Raw genomic sequence first — 14,275 nt, forward strand, 5'->3', positions numbered from 1 at the left:
TATCCCACTCCTCTAGGTGGTCACAAAGCACCGAGCTGATCTCCCTGTGCTATGCGGCTGCTTCCCGCTAGCTGTCTATTTTACATCTGGTAGTGTATATATGTCCATGCCACTCTCTCACTCTGTGGTCTCTTCCACTCTCTTTCCCTCACCGCTGTATCCCTAGTGCCCCACAGAGTAGGAGCTCATGAAGGACTTGTTAGATAAAGGACTCGGTGTGAACGGAATCTCCGCACCTGTCTAGTACCTGGCGTTGCTTGAAGTCTCCCGTCTCTCCCTTCGGATGCCTCCTGCCTCCTGCCTTACTCTTGGCTGACGGGCTCCCGCCACTCAAGCTCCCAGCTGTCGTGGCCTGTGGCACTCCTCCAACTTTCTTGTCCTGCAGGTGACCTGGGGCTTTTGGAAAGAGGAGGAATCTGATGTAGTGGGTTGGGGTAGCCTCTGGGATTTTGCCTTGTTCACAAGCTTCCGTGGACCCGTGCTGCTGGTTCACCAGCGACCACACTCTGGCCTGGGCTGGGGGCCCGGGCGCCAGGTCAGCTGCTCAGAGGCTAACTCACCACGGAAGCCGTGGTTTGCACAGGGACGGGACACTGCTGTGGGGGGTGGGTTCGGCCCAGCCAGGCTGGGGACTGTGGCAGAAGCAAGTCACAGGCTCGGCTCCCGCTCTGCTCACACACGACCGCTCAGGCCTTAGCTCTGAACTGGGACACCTGGGCCAGCCTGCCGGCAGCCCTCACACTGAGAGGGACTCCCGAGAGGTCTGCAGTGTAGCCTCTGACCAGTTAAAATTCCCCTTCATTGCCTTCTCTCCCTCCCTGCCTCATCACAAACACCAACTGAAAAAAAGAGGGTTTTTTTTTTTTTTTCCCTGGTTTCCCATGTGTGAGAGAGGAACTGTGTGAGTGTGGAAAGCGATTAGAGAGGGAGGGCCTGTGTGCTGTCACCCTCCTCCTCAGCTTCACCGTGGTCCTCACAGCGGCTCCTGAAGAGCTCCCGTCTCCTGCTTCAGCCCTGTCCCCTCTGCACACCTGCACCTGGCCCCGACCTTTCCAGAGCATGATTCGGTGTCGTTCCCCTCACGGGGCGGGTCTGAGGTCAGCTCTGCCAGCCTGGGAGCCCTCGGCCTTGCTGGGTGGGCCTCTGTGTTCTTCTCCTGGACCCCTTCCAGCACACACAGCTTCTCTGATCTCCTGGCCCTCTGCGTGTGAGACAGACCAGCGGAGGGGAGCTTCCTGAGTCTCTGCCAGCAAGCTCTCATGGAGCTCGGCAGGCTGGACTTGGGAGGAGGCAAGCCAGACCCATTTCACTGTCTGTTTCTGCCCCTCCCGTTCCCGGCAGGTCCCTGGATGGCCGGCTGCAGGTGTCCCACCGGAAGGGGCTCCCCCATGTCATCTACTGCCGCCTGTGGCGATGGCCTGACCTACACAGCCACCATGAGCTGCGGGCCATGGAGCTGTGTGAGTTCGCCTTCAACATGAAGAAGGATGAGGTCTGCGTGAATCCCTACCACTATCAGAGGGTGGAGACCCCAGGTACGCCACCTCTGTAGGGTCTGCAGCTACCTACGTGGCATTCTCCTCCTCCTCTTTCCCTCCCCACTTCCCCCTCCGTCCCTCCCTACTTCCACCTCCCCTTCTTTCCCCTCTCTCCCCCTCCCTCTCCCCTCCTCTCCCCCTTTCCCCCTCCCCTCCCTCTCCCCCTTTCCCCCTCCCCTCCCTTCCCCCTTTCCCCCTCCCCTCCCTTCCCCCTTTCCCCCTCCCCTCCCTTTCCCCCTTTCCCCCCTCCCCCTTTCCCCCTCCCCTCCCTTTCCCCTTTTCCCCCCTCCCCCTTTCCCCCTCCCCTCCCTTTCCCCTTTTCCCCCTCCCCTCCCTCTCCCCCTTTCTCCCTCCCCTCCCTCTCCCCCTTCCTCTCCCCTTCCCCCTCTCCCCCTTTCCCCCTCCCATCCCTCTCCCCCTCCCCCTCTCCCCTCTCCCCTCTCCCCCTCCCTCTCCCCCTTCCTCTCCCCTTCCCCCTCTCCTCTCCCCCTCCCCCTCCCCTTTCCCCCTCCCATCCCTCTCCCCCTCCCCTCTCCCCCTCCCTCTCCCCCTTCCTCTCCCCTTCCCCCTCTCCCCCTTCCCCCTCCGCTCCCTCTCCCCCTCCTCTCCCCCCCTCCTCTCCCCTCCCCCTCTCCCCTCCCCCTCTCCTCTCTCCCTCTCCCCTCTCCCCCTCCCTCTCCCCCTTCCTCTCCCCTTCCCCCTCTCCCCTCCCCCTCCGCTCCCTCTCCCCCTCCTCTCCCCCTCCCCCTCCTCTCCCCTCCCTCTCCCCTTTCCCCCTCCCATCCCTCTCCCCTTTCCCCCTCCCATCCCTCTCCCCCTCCCCCTCCCATCCCTCTCCCCCTCCCCCTCTCCCCTCTCCCTCTCCCCTCTCCCCCTCCCTCTCCCCCTTCCTCTCCCCTTCCCCCTCTCCCCCTTTCCCCCTTTCCCCCTCCGCTCCCTCTCCCCCTCCTCTCTCCCCCTCCTCTCCCCCTCCCTCTCCCCCTCCCATCCCTCTCCCCTCTCCCCCTCCCTCCCCCTCTCCCTCTCCCCTCTCCCCCTCCTTTCCCCCTTTCCCCTCTCTCCCTGTTCTCTTTGTGAGGGAGGGCCTGTGGTGCATTTGGGGGTGCAGGGGCTTTGGTGCCAGCCTGGCGTCGATGCTGATCCACCTCTGCTCTGTTTCCTCTGAACAGTTCTACCTCCTGTGTTGGTGCCACGCCACACAGAGATCCCGGCCGAGTTCCCCCCGCTGGACGACTACAGCCATTCCATCCCCGAAAACACTAACTTCCCCGCCGGCATTGAGCCCCAGAGCAATATTCCAGGTATGCACACGTGGGCAGTGAGGCCGGCCCAGGAGGCGGGGGCCAGATAGACCCATCACCCGGTCTCTGCACACACGCTGGCCCGAGGCCCCTGACTCAGAACTGCATCCCTGTGGGGAGAGGACCCATGGCCTTGGCTCCTCGCTCACTAATGATGCTTTTCTTGGCACGGAGGAGCGGCGGCGTGACCCTCCCGCCCGGCCTCGGTGCAGTCATTTATTTTGGAAGCGGAAATAGCAACGCTGTGTTTCTCTCACCGCCCTCGCGGCCGGGGCTGGAGTTCAGGCAGGATCCCCGACAGTCTGGGGGCTGCAGAGGCAGCGGGAGAACAGAGGGCCGAGGGCCGGGCAGTGTGTGGAGAACTGGCCCTGTAAGTAAGCCCGGGGAGGGTTACAAGCTGGGTGGGAGGTTTTATTCCACTGGGAGGAGTGGGCTGTGCCGTCAGAGTGTAAATGTTTTTAGAAGCCCCTCATTTACATGCAAATAATGTGTGAATCACCAGCACTCTGGGCGTCCAGGAAAACTGCTTGGCGGAGCTTAGCCAGTCCCAGCGCAGGTGGCTGGGCAGTGATGTGCCGCCTTACTTTCAGAGCTGGCTAGTTTGGATGCGCCTTTCACCCTGAGTGAGCTCAACGTGCTGAGGTTGACCGCAGGCCTTTGCGCGTGGGTCACAGTGTTAAGGAGGGACCCGCTTTACAAATCCAGGCTTGCAGATCCTTCACAGGTGGCGCTGGTCCCTAGGGGTAGGTTGCCCACTCTGTTCATTCAGCAAAGCAGAGAGCTGAGTCGGGGTCTGGGGGTCATTCAGAGAAATAGATCGCAATCTCTGCTGTCATGGAACTTGCATCCCACTTCGGGAGCTAAGACATCCTCTCAAGAGACAGCAAATAACCATGGATCTGCACACGGGTAGATAGTAGAGCCAAAGGGCGGTTTCAGGCTGTTGCCCTTCAGGGGACAGAGATGAGTGAGGCTGAGTGAGTCCACTGCCCCCCTGGAAGGGAGGCGGAGCTTAAACCTAACCTTGAGGGATGGGGAGAAGTTTAGCCCGGCAGAGGCTGTAGGAATAGGCATTTCAGACTTGGGAGTCAGGGATGGTGTGAACAAAGGTGGTCATGATCCAGGTGGGGAGCAGGAAGGAAGAAGGGCATGAGGAAGGCAGGAGCCAGGGATCCAAGGCCCAGAGCTCCTCAGCTCCCGCCCCCTGGCATAATGGTGTGAATGTGTGAGTTTGCAAAGGGCATCTCAAGAGCCAAACCAGAGAGGCCATTTAATGAACCACCTTCCTTTCAATTCCCAGAAACCCCACCCCCGGGCTACTTGAGTGAAGATGGAGAGACCAGTGACCACCAGATGAACCACAGCATGGACGCAGGTCAGAGTCTCGTGGGGCTCTGCTCCTAAGCCTGAGTGCCTGCCCTCCCCCGTCCCTCCCTCTGTCCCTCCATCCAGTATGTACAGAGCAATCTCTGGGCTCGGGTCTGCGACAGAGGAGGAGCCAAGCTGCTCACAGTTCGTGGGGGAGACCAACAAGACAGCCCGCAGTCACCGTGCCATCTCATATATGCCCTGATGGAAGGCGCCAGTGGCATCAGGGCACAGAGCAGGGCCACGTAACCCAGCCTGGGGACGGGGTGTTGGGGGTGCAGAGCATTACCTTGCAGTGTAGGTTTCTCTCGAGTTGAGTGTCGGAGATGTGTAGGGTTTGGCCAGGCCATCAGGGCAGGCAGGGGGTGTGCCAAGCAGAGTCGGGGGCGTGGGCAGGAGAGCTGGTGAGTTCTGGGATGGCTGGAGTGTACTCCTCCAGAGACAGGAGGGCCTGTCACTCAAGGCTTCGTGTGTGGCCGGGGACTGAGGAGGAGCCCCTACAGGCTTTAAGCAGATGAGATGCTGCTGGCATCTCAGGAGGGTGGGCTCCATCACCTGAAGTAGCTCAGGAGAGCCGAAACAGAGGCAGGGTCTTTGCTAGTGGCAGTCGAGGCCCCGAAGCATCGATTTTTATGTGATGACCAAATGTGATCTGTGTGTTCCTGCTGTGAGCGACCCAGCCCAGTCATCTCCAGCCACATCTCCAGATGTTCCCGCCTCATTTGTTAAGGGACCAAATTGGCTCCAGACCAGCAGTTTCTTGAATTGAACCCCAGCTGCCACATCGCATGTGCACTGTGTTGCGTGTGGTTGGGTGAGGAGGCGGGGGCCGAGCAGATGTTCCCTCCCCATGACGCCGGGCACGCCTTGTACACACAGAGCCGCCTGACGCGGTGGGGCCACCTGCCCTGCACGCAGCCCAGAAGAGAGCGTAATTCCCAAAAGAAGGACGCGGGAGACTTCCGTGTTTACTGTAAACGTGGTCACTTGATACATAGCCTGGGCATCATGGCCTTTGGGGTTTAGCACACATACCCTGACACACCCCTGATAGATGGCTGACAGTGTGAACCCAGCCGGAATGCATCGAAGACCTTCCTGTATTCGATGCCAGGTGACCGCTGTAAGGGTACAGCTATTAAACGCTGGCATGGGAAGCAAGCCAGCTAAGCAGCATTTCTGCAGATGCTGTATTTCTTCTCCCTCTCCTTTCCCCCTTCCTTCCTGGCTGCTCTTCATGTTTGTGGAATGATTACAGGCAAACCTCCGAGATACTGTGGGTTCACTTCCAGACAACCACAGTAAAGCAAGTCCCACAAATTTTTCGTTTCCCAGTACATGTAAAAGTTATGTTTACACTGTAGTCTATTAAGTGTGTAATAGCATTATGTCTAAAAAAGCAGTATACACACCTTACTTAAAAAATACTTGATTGCTAAAAAATGTTAACCATCACCTGAGCCTTCAACGAGTCATAATCTTTTTTGCAATAGTAACGTCAGAGATCATGGATCGCAGATCACCATTACCAATATAATAATGGTGAAAAAGTTAGAAGTATTGTGAGAATTATCAAAATGGGACAGAGAGGTGCAAAGTGAGCAGATACTGTTGGAAAAACCATGCTGATAATACTTGCTCGACGCAGGGTTGCCACAAACCTTCATTATGTAAAAGATGCAGCAGCTGCAGAGCACAGTAAAGGAAAGTGCAGTAACACGAGGTCTGCTTTTACTGTTATAAAAGTGAACAGACCAAAGGAGAGGGTCTTCTATGGGACGAGCAGCCACCTTTTCACCCTCTCAGCTCTTGTTCCTTCCCCTTCCTCTCCTTCCTTTCTGCTCCATCTTCTCTGTCTCTCCCTCCCTCCTCTCCTCCCTTAATGTACCTGTTGTGAACGTTAATGATTTATTGAATGTGTGCCTGGGCTTTGTGGACCCCAGCCAGCCCGTGGGTGGGGTCTCCTATTTATTCTCTGCTCTTCACTCAAACCAGTCCAGTTGCTCATGGACTTGGCTTCCCGGACAGTTGAGAATGTGGTAGCGCCTCATTTGGGGCCCGAGGATCACCTTGTCCAGCCCTGCTTCTCCCCTGACATGCACACATGTCTGTTCAGACCAGTGAGAAGGTCCCACTGCCTTCCTGGGTCTCTGTCATTCGGGCCAGCACAAATCAGGAGACCAACACTTAACTGAGCACATACTATGTACCAGCTATGGTACAGGCATTTTCATAGGCACGATCTCACTTCATTTCCACAAATCACACTATAGGTGGTATTCTCCCCATTTTGTACCTGAGGGGAAAAAAAAATCAAGGCTCAAAGAGGTCGAACCACTTTGCCAAAGTCCCGTGGCTGATAAGTGGTGCCATGTCCAGACCCCGTGGCAGATTTGGAAGCTCTGCTCTTTCTGTGACTCTTCCACATCCCCCCGAAGATTGGGTGCTAGGGGTGAAAAAGAAACCCATGGTTCCTCCCTGGTCCTCAAGGAGGTTACAGCTGAGTTAAGGAGCAGGGGCAGACCCCCGTTAACAGCTCAAGGCAGCGTAAACTTAAGGCCCAGCTGTGAGGACTGTAGACTTCAGGGGGTGGAGCCAGGGCTGAAATCACAGGGCTGTCAGTCAATAAACAACTCGCCAGAGCTGGAGCCCCATGGGTGCAGGGACAAAGGAGGGACCAGCCCAGTGTTGCTTTCTGGAAAAGCAGTCACTTGGTTTTCGGAAGGCTGACTCCGTGTGGGTTTTTTTTCTTTTTTCGGGGGAAAAAACAGAGTAACAACATTAGAGTAGGAAGAATTGGGTAGTTAGGACTTTTTCCACATGTAGCATCATGTCTTACGTAAAATGTCAGTCTGGTTGCTGAGTTGTGGGGTGTCTGAGGCAGCTCAGTGAGTTTCCTGAAACCTGGGGAAAAGGCCGCGTTGGTATTTGCAGGTCCTGAGCCGTGAGAACAGGACTGGTGAGGTCTGGGCAGCTGCAAGCCTTACCTTCGCTGCCTGGGGCCTAGAGCAGCTGTGGAGAGGGTCTTCCCTGCTCCTTCTGTCCCTCTGGGGGCTCAGTTAACAGGGAGGGTCAGTGTGAGGTCTGTGCACCCAGGCTGGGAATGCAGCAGCCCTGTGCCCGGGGGCTTGGTTAGAAGCATCAGACCATCAAGTTGTGGAAGAGACTCCAAGGTCATCCGCTCATCCTTTGGTTCCACAGATGAGGAAGCTGGGGCCTGGGGAAGGGAAAGCACAGGCAGGGATGTGAGTTTGGTCTTCTCCTGGGCCGTGGAGTCTCAGTCCAAGGTTTTCTTCCTGCCCCACCTTGATGCAGATGTTCTGTCATCTGGCTCCCCAGGCCAACAGTCTTTTCCGAAATCTCACAGCTGTGTCTCACCTCCTAGGTTCTCCAAACCTATCCCCGAATCCGATGTCCCCAGCACACAATAACTTGGGTAAGTAGCTCTTTGTCTGGATGACTCAATCCCCCTCTAGCTGTAGCCCTGCCTGGTGGCCCGTGTGTGGAGGGGGCCCTGAAGTTGAGGCTTCCCTGCTCCAACCCCCACCATCTGCCCAGTGCAGCCCATCAGGTTTCTGGTTACATTGTTTCTGGGGTCACCCACAGAACGGGAAACCTGAGAACAGTGGTGGCAGGAAAGGCAGCCGAGTGCCGGGTTCGTATTTCCCCAAGGAGGCGGTTAGACACGAGTGAATGAAAAACCCCCAAACCTTGTGCTTAAGAGACACGAGGGTCTCTGGTCAGTGAGCGTCCGTGTGTGGTTTGATGCAAAGCCACGGGCAGCGGTGCAAACTGCAGCCCCCCGGCTTTCGGGGACTTGTTTCAGATACACTTACTTGGATTTTATCTGAGCACCTCATCTGACAATGATGTCATTTTTATTTAAAACAGTACCATATAAGGAATTTGGGGGGGGGGGAAAAAGCCAAGTTACCCATAATCCCCCTGCCCTAACACAAATATTTTTGTTTCATCTTGGTCCCTCTGATGTTTGTGGACAGGCACATATATTTGTGCTTTGCCTTTGAGATGATAGTTCATATCCATCTTTTCCATTCTGTCTTCTCATTGTTATTTTGTAAACACATTTCCATACTTGGATGACTCGTTGATCATCTTGCATTATCTCATGATGTTTTGGAGCAGCTGGGCCATCATTTCCACAACCTTCCCTTAGATGTTTGATTTCTGGGTCATTTTTCTGAGATTCACTTTTCTAATCCAGGAGCATCCTTTGGCTTCAGCGTGGGGCCTGCCGGAGGGCTCAAAACAAATTAAATATTTGTTCAGTTTTTATTGAGGGGAATTTTTTTTCTGTGTTGGTCTGGTAGCTTTAGAAAAATGTGAGTTTGATTTTGTTCCAGCCTGTATTGCTGGGGTTTGATTTGTGGCTCAGGAAAAGAAGGAGTTAATATCCAAGCTTGGTGAATCAGAGTGGATTGGCCTGGCTTTTGTTCCCAGTTGTTCCCAGTCCTTGACTGATAGCATCAGATGAAGAAAGTCATCATTTGGAACTTGGGGAGCTGCTTGAAAACCTTTTGATACAGGCTGACAAGTGGGCAGTGTGAAATGTAACTTTGGGGGATCTGTTTTATCATCTTGTAAAATAATACCACTGTGAGTGTTGGGCTTTACAGCGGGAAGGTCACATTCCCGGTGAAAGGACTGATGGAGTTATTAAACACAAACTCTGAAGGCTGGAAGCTATGTTAACCCTTGAGAACTTAAAGGCCATGACTGTGAACTTGACTCTGGGCTTTCAGCTTTGGAGGCTGAGCCCTCTTACCCCACCATGGCCGTGGGCGCCCTGAAGTCGACAGACATCAGAACTGGTGCTTGCCTTGGCAACCCCACTGCCTGACTTGGTGGTTCAGACCGCAAGTTGTCCTGGGTGGGTACTCACTGTGAATTCCCCTCGAGATTGTGTGGACCAGGATGACAGCATGTTCTTGAACTTGGCCCCAAGGCAGAGTGCCCTGCTGGCACAGTTCTCCCTGCCTGCTGCCCTGTTCCTCAGCCTTTCGTCTGAGGGTCAGGAATTCTTAGGCCATTTCTTCCAAAGGAAGGGACAGCCTCCAAGCCTGGTGGGCAGAGAGGGGGTGCCCCTTGGCTGGGAAGATGTGAATGTGGGGGACAAGTCAGCCAACAAGCCACGGTAGGACTCACGGCGAGACACGGGCGCCGACAGGCCCGGCTTCCTCTCTGCTTACCAAGCCCTCGAACCCCTGCCTCCACCCATTCAATACTATTGGTAGGGCCCCTACCATCTCACAGCCTCTGGCATCGTAGCTGCAAGGGGATGAAAGGATGGTGATGAAGATGGCAAACGTTTCTCGAGAACTTGCTATTTACTGAGTGTTGTTCAGAGTGGCTCATGCATGTTAACTGAATCTTTGTAACAACTATCTAAGGTGGTGGTGCTGTGATTTTTCATTTTATGGAATAGGAAACCAAGGAACGGACTGGTTAATGAACTTGTCCCCTTCACACAGCTAGAAAATGGAGAAGCTGGCTTTGAACTCAGGCCTTGGGAATCCAGAACTTGTGCCCCCATGTGCAGCAGGACCCTGCCTTGCTCGGTCACTTACTTAGACTAGCTCTCCCCTTTTTCACTCAGAAGAACTAGGCTCAAGGAGACACCTATTGACTTACAGTTGGGAACAAATGTCAGGTATGAGGGCCCTGGTGTCCCATGTTGTCCCTGGCTGGGAGCCCTGCCTGCTTGCCTGTCTCTTCCTCACTCATTCATTCTCTGGGCACTTCCTGCTTGGTCACTGTATGCCAGTCCAAGTGGGGGAATTCAAAAAGGTGTCACAGACCCTGACATGAAGGTGCTTTTGGCCTTGTTGGGATAAATAAGGCAGGACGATAAATACTTTTTATATAAAACAAGAGGTGAGACTTCCCTGGTGGTCCAGTGTTTAAGTCCGCCTTCCAGTGCAGGGGATGTGGGTTCAATCCCTGGTCGGGGAACTAAGATCCCACGTGCTGTGGGGCAACTAATCCCTCGCACCGCAACTACTGAGCTCATGCACTACAACTAGAGAGAAGCTGCAACGAAGAGCCCATGTGCCACAACGAAAGATCCCATGTGCTGCAACTATAATAAATAAATAAATAAATAAGATTAATTAATTAATTAATTAAGATTTCACCTTCTGCCACAGTAATTAACCTACAAGAAGTAGGTGCAGATGAAGTACCCTGAGGGTTCAAAGGAGCAAACGGTGGCATTCCAGTGGGGACATCATCCAGGGTGGCGTCTCCTTTGTATTAACTCATTCAGTCACCATTCGCTGAGTTCCTAGTAGGTACTGATGCTGGCGGTCCAGAGCCGGGGAGGACCTTTAGGCGTTCACAGTCTGGTGGAGTGGCTGGAGGTATCTGTCCACCGGTGATGCACTGTGCCCGGTGCCAAGGGAGCAGCACAGAGAAGGGAGGAACTGTATGTGCCCAGGAGGACAGTGCCGAGTAGGGTGGGGGGACCTTGGAGTTGTGATGACCTGTATGAGCTGGACCTTGAAGGACAGGTGGGACATGGTGAGGCAGAGAAGGAGGGAAGGACACTGCCGATGGAAGCAATGGCGTGAAAGGGTGGGGTGAGCTCGGAGGACAGCTGGCGGTGTGGTTGGTTGGCTTGTTGGGAGGCACCGTGGAGAAGATGAGGCTGAGGGCGTCGGCGGGCTGCGAAGAGAGCCCTGAGGGCCACCCTGTGTAGCCCTGTCTTGCCTATAGGATAAGGCAAGATGGTGGGTTCTGAGTTGGGGGGTGGTGGTTATCTGACGGCAGCTTCATAATGATTAATCTGGCCACTGTGTGGAATTTAAAATCTAGGGGAAATTACTGGGGCTACCCCACCCCCCAAAAAAATACCCACTTAGGAAGCTGTAGCACTGAAGGAGGCTGAGATGAATGCTTTAGAGAAATGGCAGCGGGAGAGGAGAGGGCGTTTAAGAGTGTCATGAATCAGTGGCATTTATTGATCAGCTTTAACTGGGAAAACGATGACGCTTCAGTTTAACTGAGGCAGAGCCCCAGGAGATGGGACAGGGTTTGGGGCGAAGGGCGACAGGGAGATGCCGGTGCTTGCCTGTATCCAGGAAGCAGCAGGACAGTCAGGAGAGAGGCTGCGGCTGGAGGTGCAGCTTTGGAAGCCATTAGCGTGTTTGACAGCCTTGCCCAGAGTGGAGTCAGAGACATGATTTTGTCATCAAATGAGTTTGGAAAGCCTATACTGTGCCCCCTCCTGGGGCCCCCAGGGCACCCGCAGTGTAAAGCCTCTGAGAGTCCTGCAGAAAGGAGGCCTGTTTGGTCCAGCGTTTCTCCCACGGGTCCGACCGCTGTTGGAACACTTTTCTCTTACGATCCCATTGACCCTCCCGTAGATCTCACTTTGGAAACACTGATGAAGGTTCGGCTGAAGTCCTGGGAGTGGATGGATTCAGTGGAGAGGGAGACCCAGCTCAAGAAGGAAAGAGGGCTGAAGACAGACTCACGGGACCCCCTCGGGAAGAGGCTGAGGGTCAGACGGTGGAGGATGGGGCCTCAGGGAGGGGAGGAGGTGCTGAAGGACACAGTGGGCGGGTTCTGCAGAGATGTAAAGTGAGAAGAGAACTCCTCATGAGTTCAAGGGCATCCTCTGGGAATAAAAGGGTGGTGGGGTGGGCAGCACGCAGCAGCTGCCCCTGCGTTTCTCCTTTGTGGCTGGCATGTCCCAAACAGTAGGATGCTGACACGCACGCGGAGAGTTCTCCCCAGAGAGAGACGGGGCATCTCAGGACACCTATTATTTCTAGTAAAGGAGTTATTATACAAAAAGAAAGCAAGCATAGGACATCTGGCTGCTGCTTCATTTCCTCCCTCCTCCAGGCAAAAGATTGCATCTCCTGCCACAGTAAAGCCACTTGGGGTGCCTCGTGGAGGAGCCCCATGAGTGACTGAAAGGCAGCTCAGCTTCTGGCCAGGGGCAGGCTCTGGGGAGGTCCCAGGGCTTTGTTTTGCAGGGAAGGGATGTGAGCAGGTGATGCTCCTGTTATTACACATCATGCCGGATGAGTCACCTGGAATTTCCTAAGGATTTAGGTCAAGGATTGGAGCAAATGGAGGGGAAGGAGGAGGGAGGCGGAGAGAGAGAAGAAAGATAACGAGCTGGATCCTGCCGGTGAGTAAAGTTGTTCTCTGCTTTAAAGTGAGACATCTCGGGAGGGGGCCTTGACTGGGGGAAACGAGGTACCAGGGAATGTCCTGGGGCAGCGGCTGAGCTGGAGTTTAAGGAGGTGATGGTTTCCCGGAGGACCTTGGGCTGAGGCTGCCTTCCTCTCCTGCCAGGAGAAGGGGGCCCTGGTGGCAGAGTAGCAGGAAGACCCCTGGGCCCAGAGAGAGGGCAGGGGCCCACGTTACAGGCCCTACCCAATCCCAGGTGTCTTGGGCTGCTGCACAAGTTCTTTTCCAAGGCCTCGTTGGGCTTTAATCTTCCATAAGCTTGGGACACCACAGGCAGGCATCTTCACGGCAGGAAGTCGGCTGCCGGCTGGACCGTCATGCTCCCGAGGGTCCGTCCAGCTCTTAGACGTTTCCACTGTTCTTGGTTTCAGTAAACTGGTCCTAGGTTGAAAGAGCATGAGGTCTTTTCTGTGTAAAACTGGGTTTGTTGCCTAATCCTTGGTGAGACAAGTTGGAATCGGTGCCCGGCTGCTGGGACACAGCTGGCCTGGGCCTGCAGGGACCTAACCCTCAGGTACACAGGTGGCTCAGGCACAGGGGTAGAGAATGTTTTCACAGCCACCCACGCTGGGCCTTGAAGGTTGCGTCCTGGCAGATGAGGGGGACGAGCAGTCCAGGCAGGGGAAATGCACACGGGGAGTGGGGCGTGGAAGTCTCCTGGCCGGAGGCAGAGCCGCCTTCCGCAGGTGAGCGGGGCGCGGACTAAGGCAGCCGTTTGTGTTCTGACCTTTAGCTTTACAGCGTCGCTGCTCCCGGCCCTTGCCCAGTCCCTGCTTTCAATGTATAGTAGAAAGTTAATTTCCCCGCTCCGACCCCCCCCGCTCTCGTTTACCGGATTTGGATCTCTCGCACATGTTTTTAATAGGCATCCCTTTGCCATCTGGGTTTTATTCTGTTTTCTTTTCCTTAAACAAAACAGAAAGTCAATGCCAGCTTGGAATCGGGCTCAGAGCTGAAGCCAGCCAATGCGTTAGGCTGGCAGGGGGCCAGTCGAGAATTAAGTGCCCCGTGCTCCTCGAGTGGTCTGGCCGACACCGCGCCGGTGGGGACAGGGGGCCGAGAACGGCTGCAGCGGGAGGCTCCTGCGTCTGCAACACCTCTGCTGTGGGAAGAGAGACTGGCACAGACTCAGCAGTCTGGCCGAGAGCAGAAGCGTTTGAAGGGAAGGCCTTGGGCACACGCCATCAGCTGCCACTCCAGGTGTGCTGAGTCCTTGGCCTAGAGAAGCGAAACCACTTTCCATTGGGGCAGGTCACCTTACCCTGTGGAGTTGTCCTCCCAGAGGAGCCTGTGAGTGGCATATGTTCAGGGTTTTTAGAAGCAACCTTACATAAAATTGCTTCTACGTTTGTTGGTAAACTCTGGAAACTAGGGTGGGTTGGCTGGCTGGATCGATTGATATGGGGGAGGAGTAGCCACCTGAAGATGTCATTTAAGATTTAGTGCCCAGGACAAGTTTTGTTTCCCCTGCAGAACTAGTAAGAATTGTCTGTCCACCAACCAGAGCCATGTAGCATATTTCCCCTTTTTGCCTTGTCTGCTAGGAAGCTTAGAGCCAAGCTGAGTGCTCTTTCAGTAGCTATAACTTAATGGTTAGCCTGTTTATAATCTTCTCTTTTCCAGGGTCCTGACTTTGTCTTGTTCGGAACCATGGTGTGGATAAGTCCTTTGGTAGGAAAGAAATGAGGGCATACATGCAGTTTAAAATAAAGTGCCATTCAAGGCATAACCCAGAGGTGGTGATCATACTTGGGTCTGCAGCTCCTCGTACAGAAATGCCTTGAGGAAGCACTGAGGGATGATGGGAGGGAGAGAGGTGAAAGGCAGGGCTGACTGTCAGTTGTT

The 14,275-nt window shown here is 54.9% G+C and overlaps 1 protein-coding gene across 4 annotated transcripts in view; it reads left to right on the forward strand.

The window, feature by feature from the left end:
* The window catches only part of SMAD3 (SMAD family member 3), a gene marked incomplete at its 5' end in the record, with an annotated part of 119,784 nt that overhangs the window by 90,291 nt on the left and 15,218 nt on the right, over window positions 1-14,275 (forward strand). For all 4 annotated transcript variants that reach the window (XM_082383393.1, XM_082383394.1, XM_082383395.1 and 1 more), the window contains 4 exons: window positions 1,342-1,535; window positions 2,708-2,839; window positions 4,140-4,214; window positions 7,593-7,643. In XM_082383393.1, the coding sequence (XP_082239519.1) occupies window positions 1,342-1,535; window positions 2,708-2,839; window positions 4,140-4,214; window positions 7,593-7,643 (452 nt within the window). The remainder of the gene's footprint in view (window positions 1-1,341; window positions 1,536-2,707; window positions 2,840-4,139; window positions 4,215-7,592; window positions 7,644-14,275) is intronic.

Source organism: Balaenoptera borealis (assembly GCF_965194805.1).
Source record: "Balaenoptera borealis genome assembly, chromosome: 3".
Classification (NCBI taxonomy): Eukaryota; Metazoa; Chordata; class Mammalia; order Artiodactyla; family Balaenopteridae; genus Balaenoptera; species Balaenoptera borealis.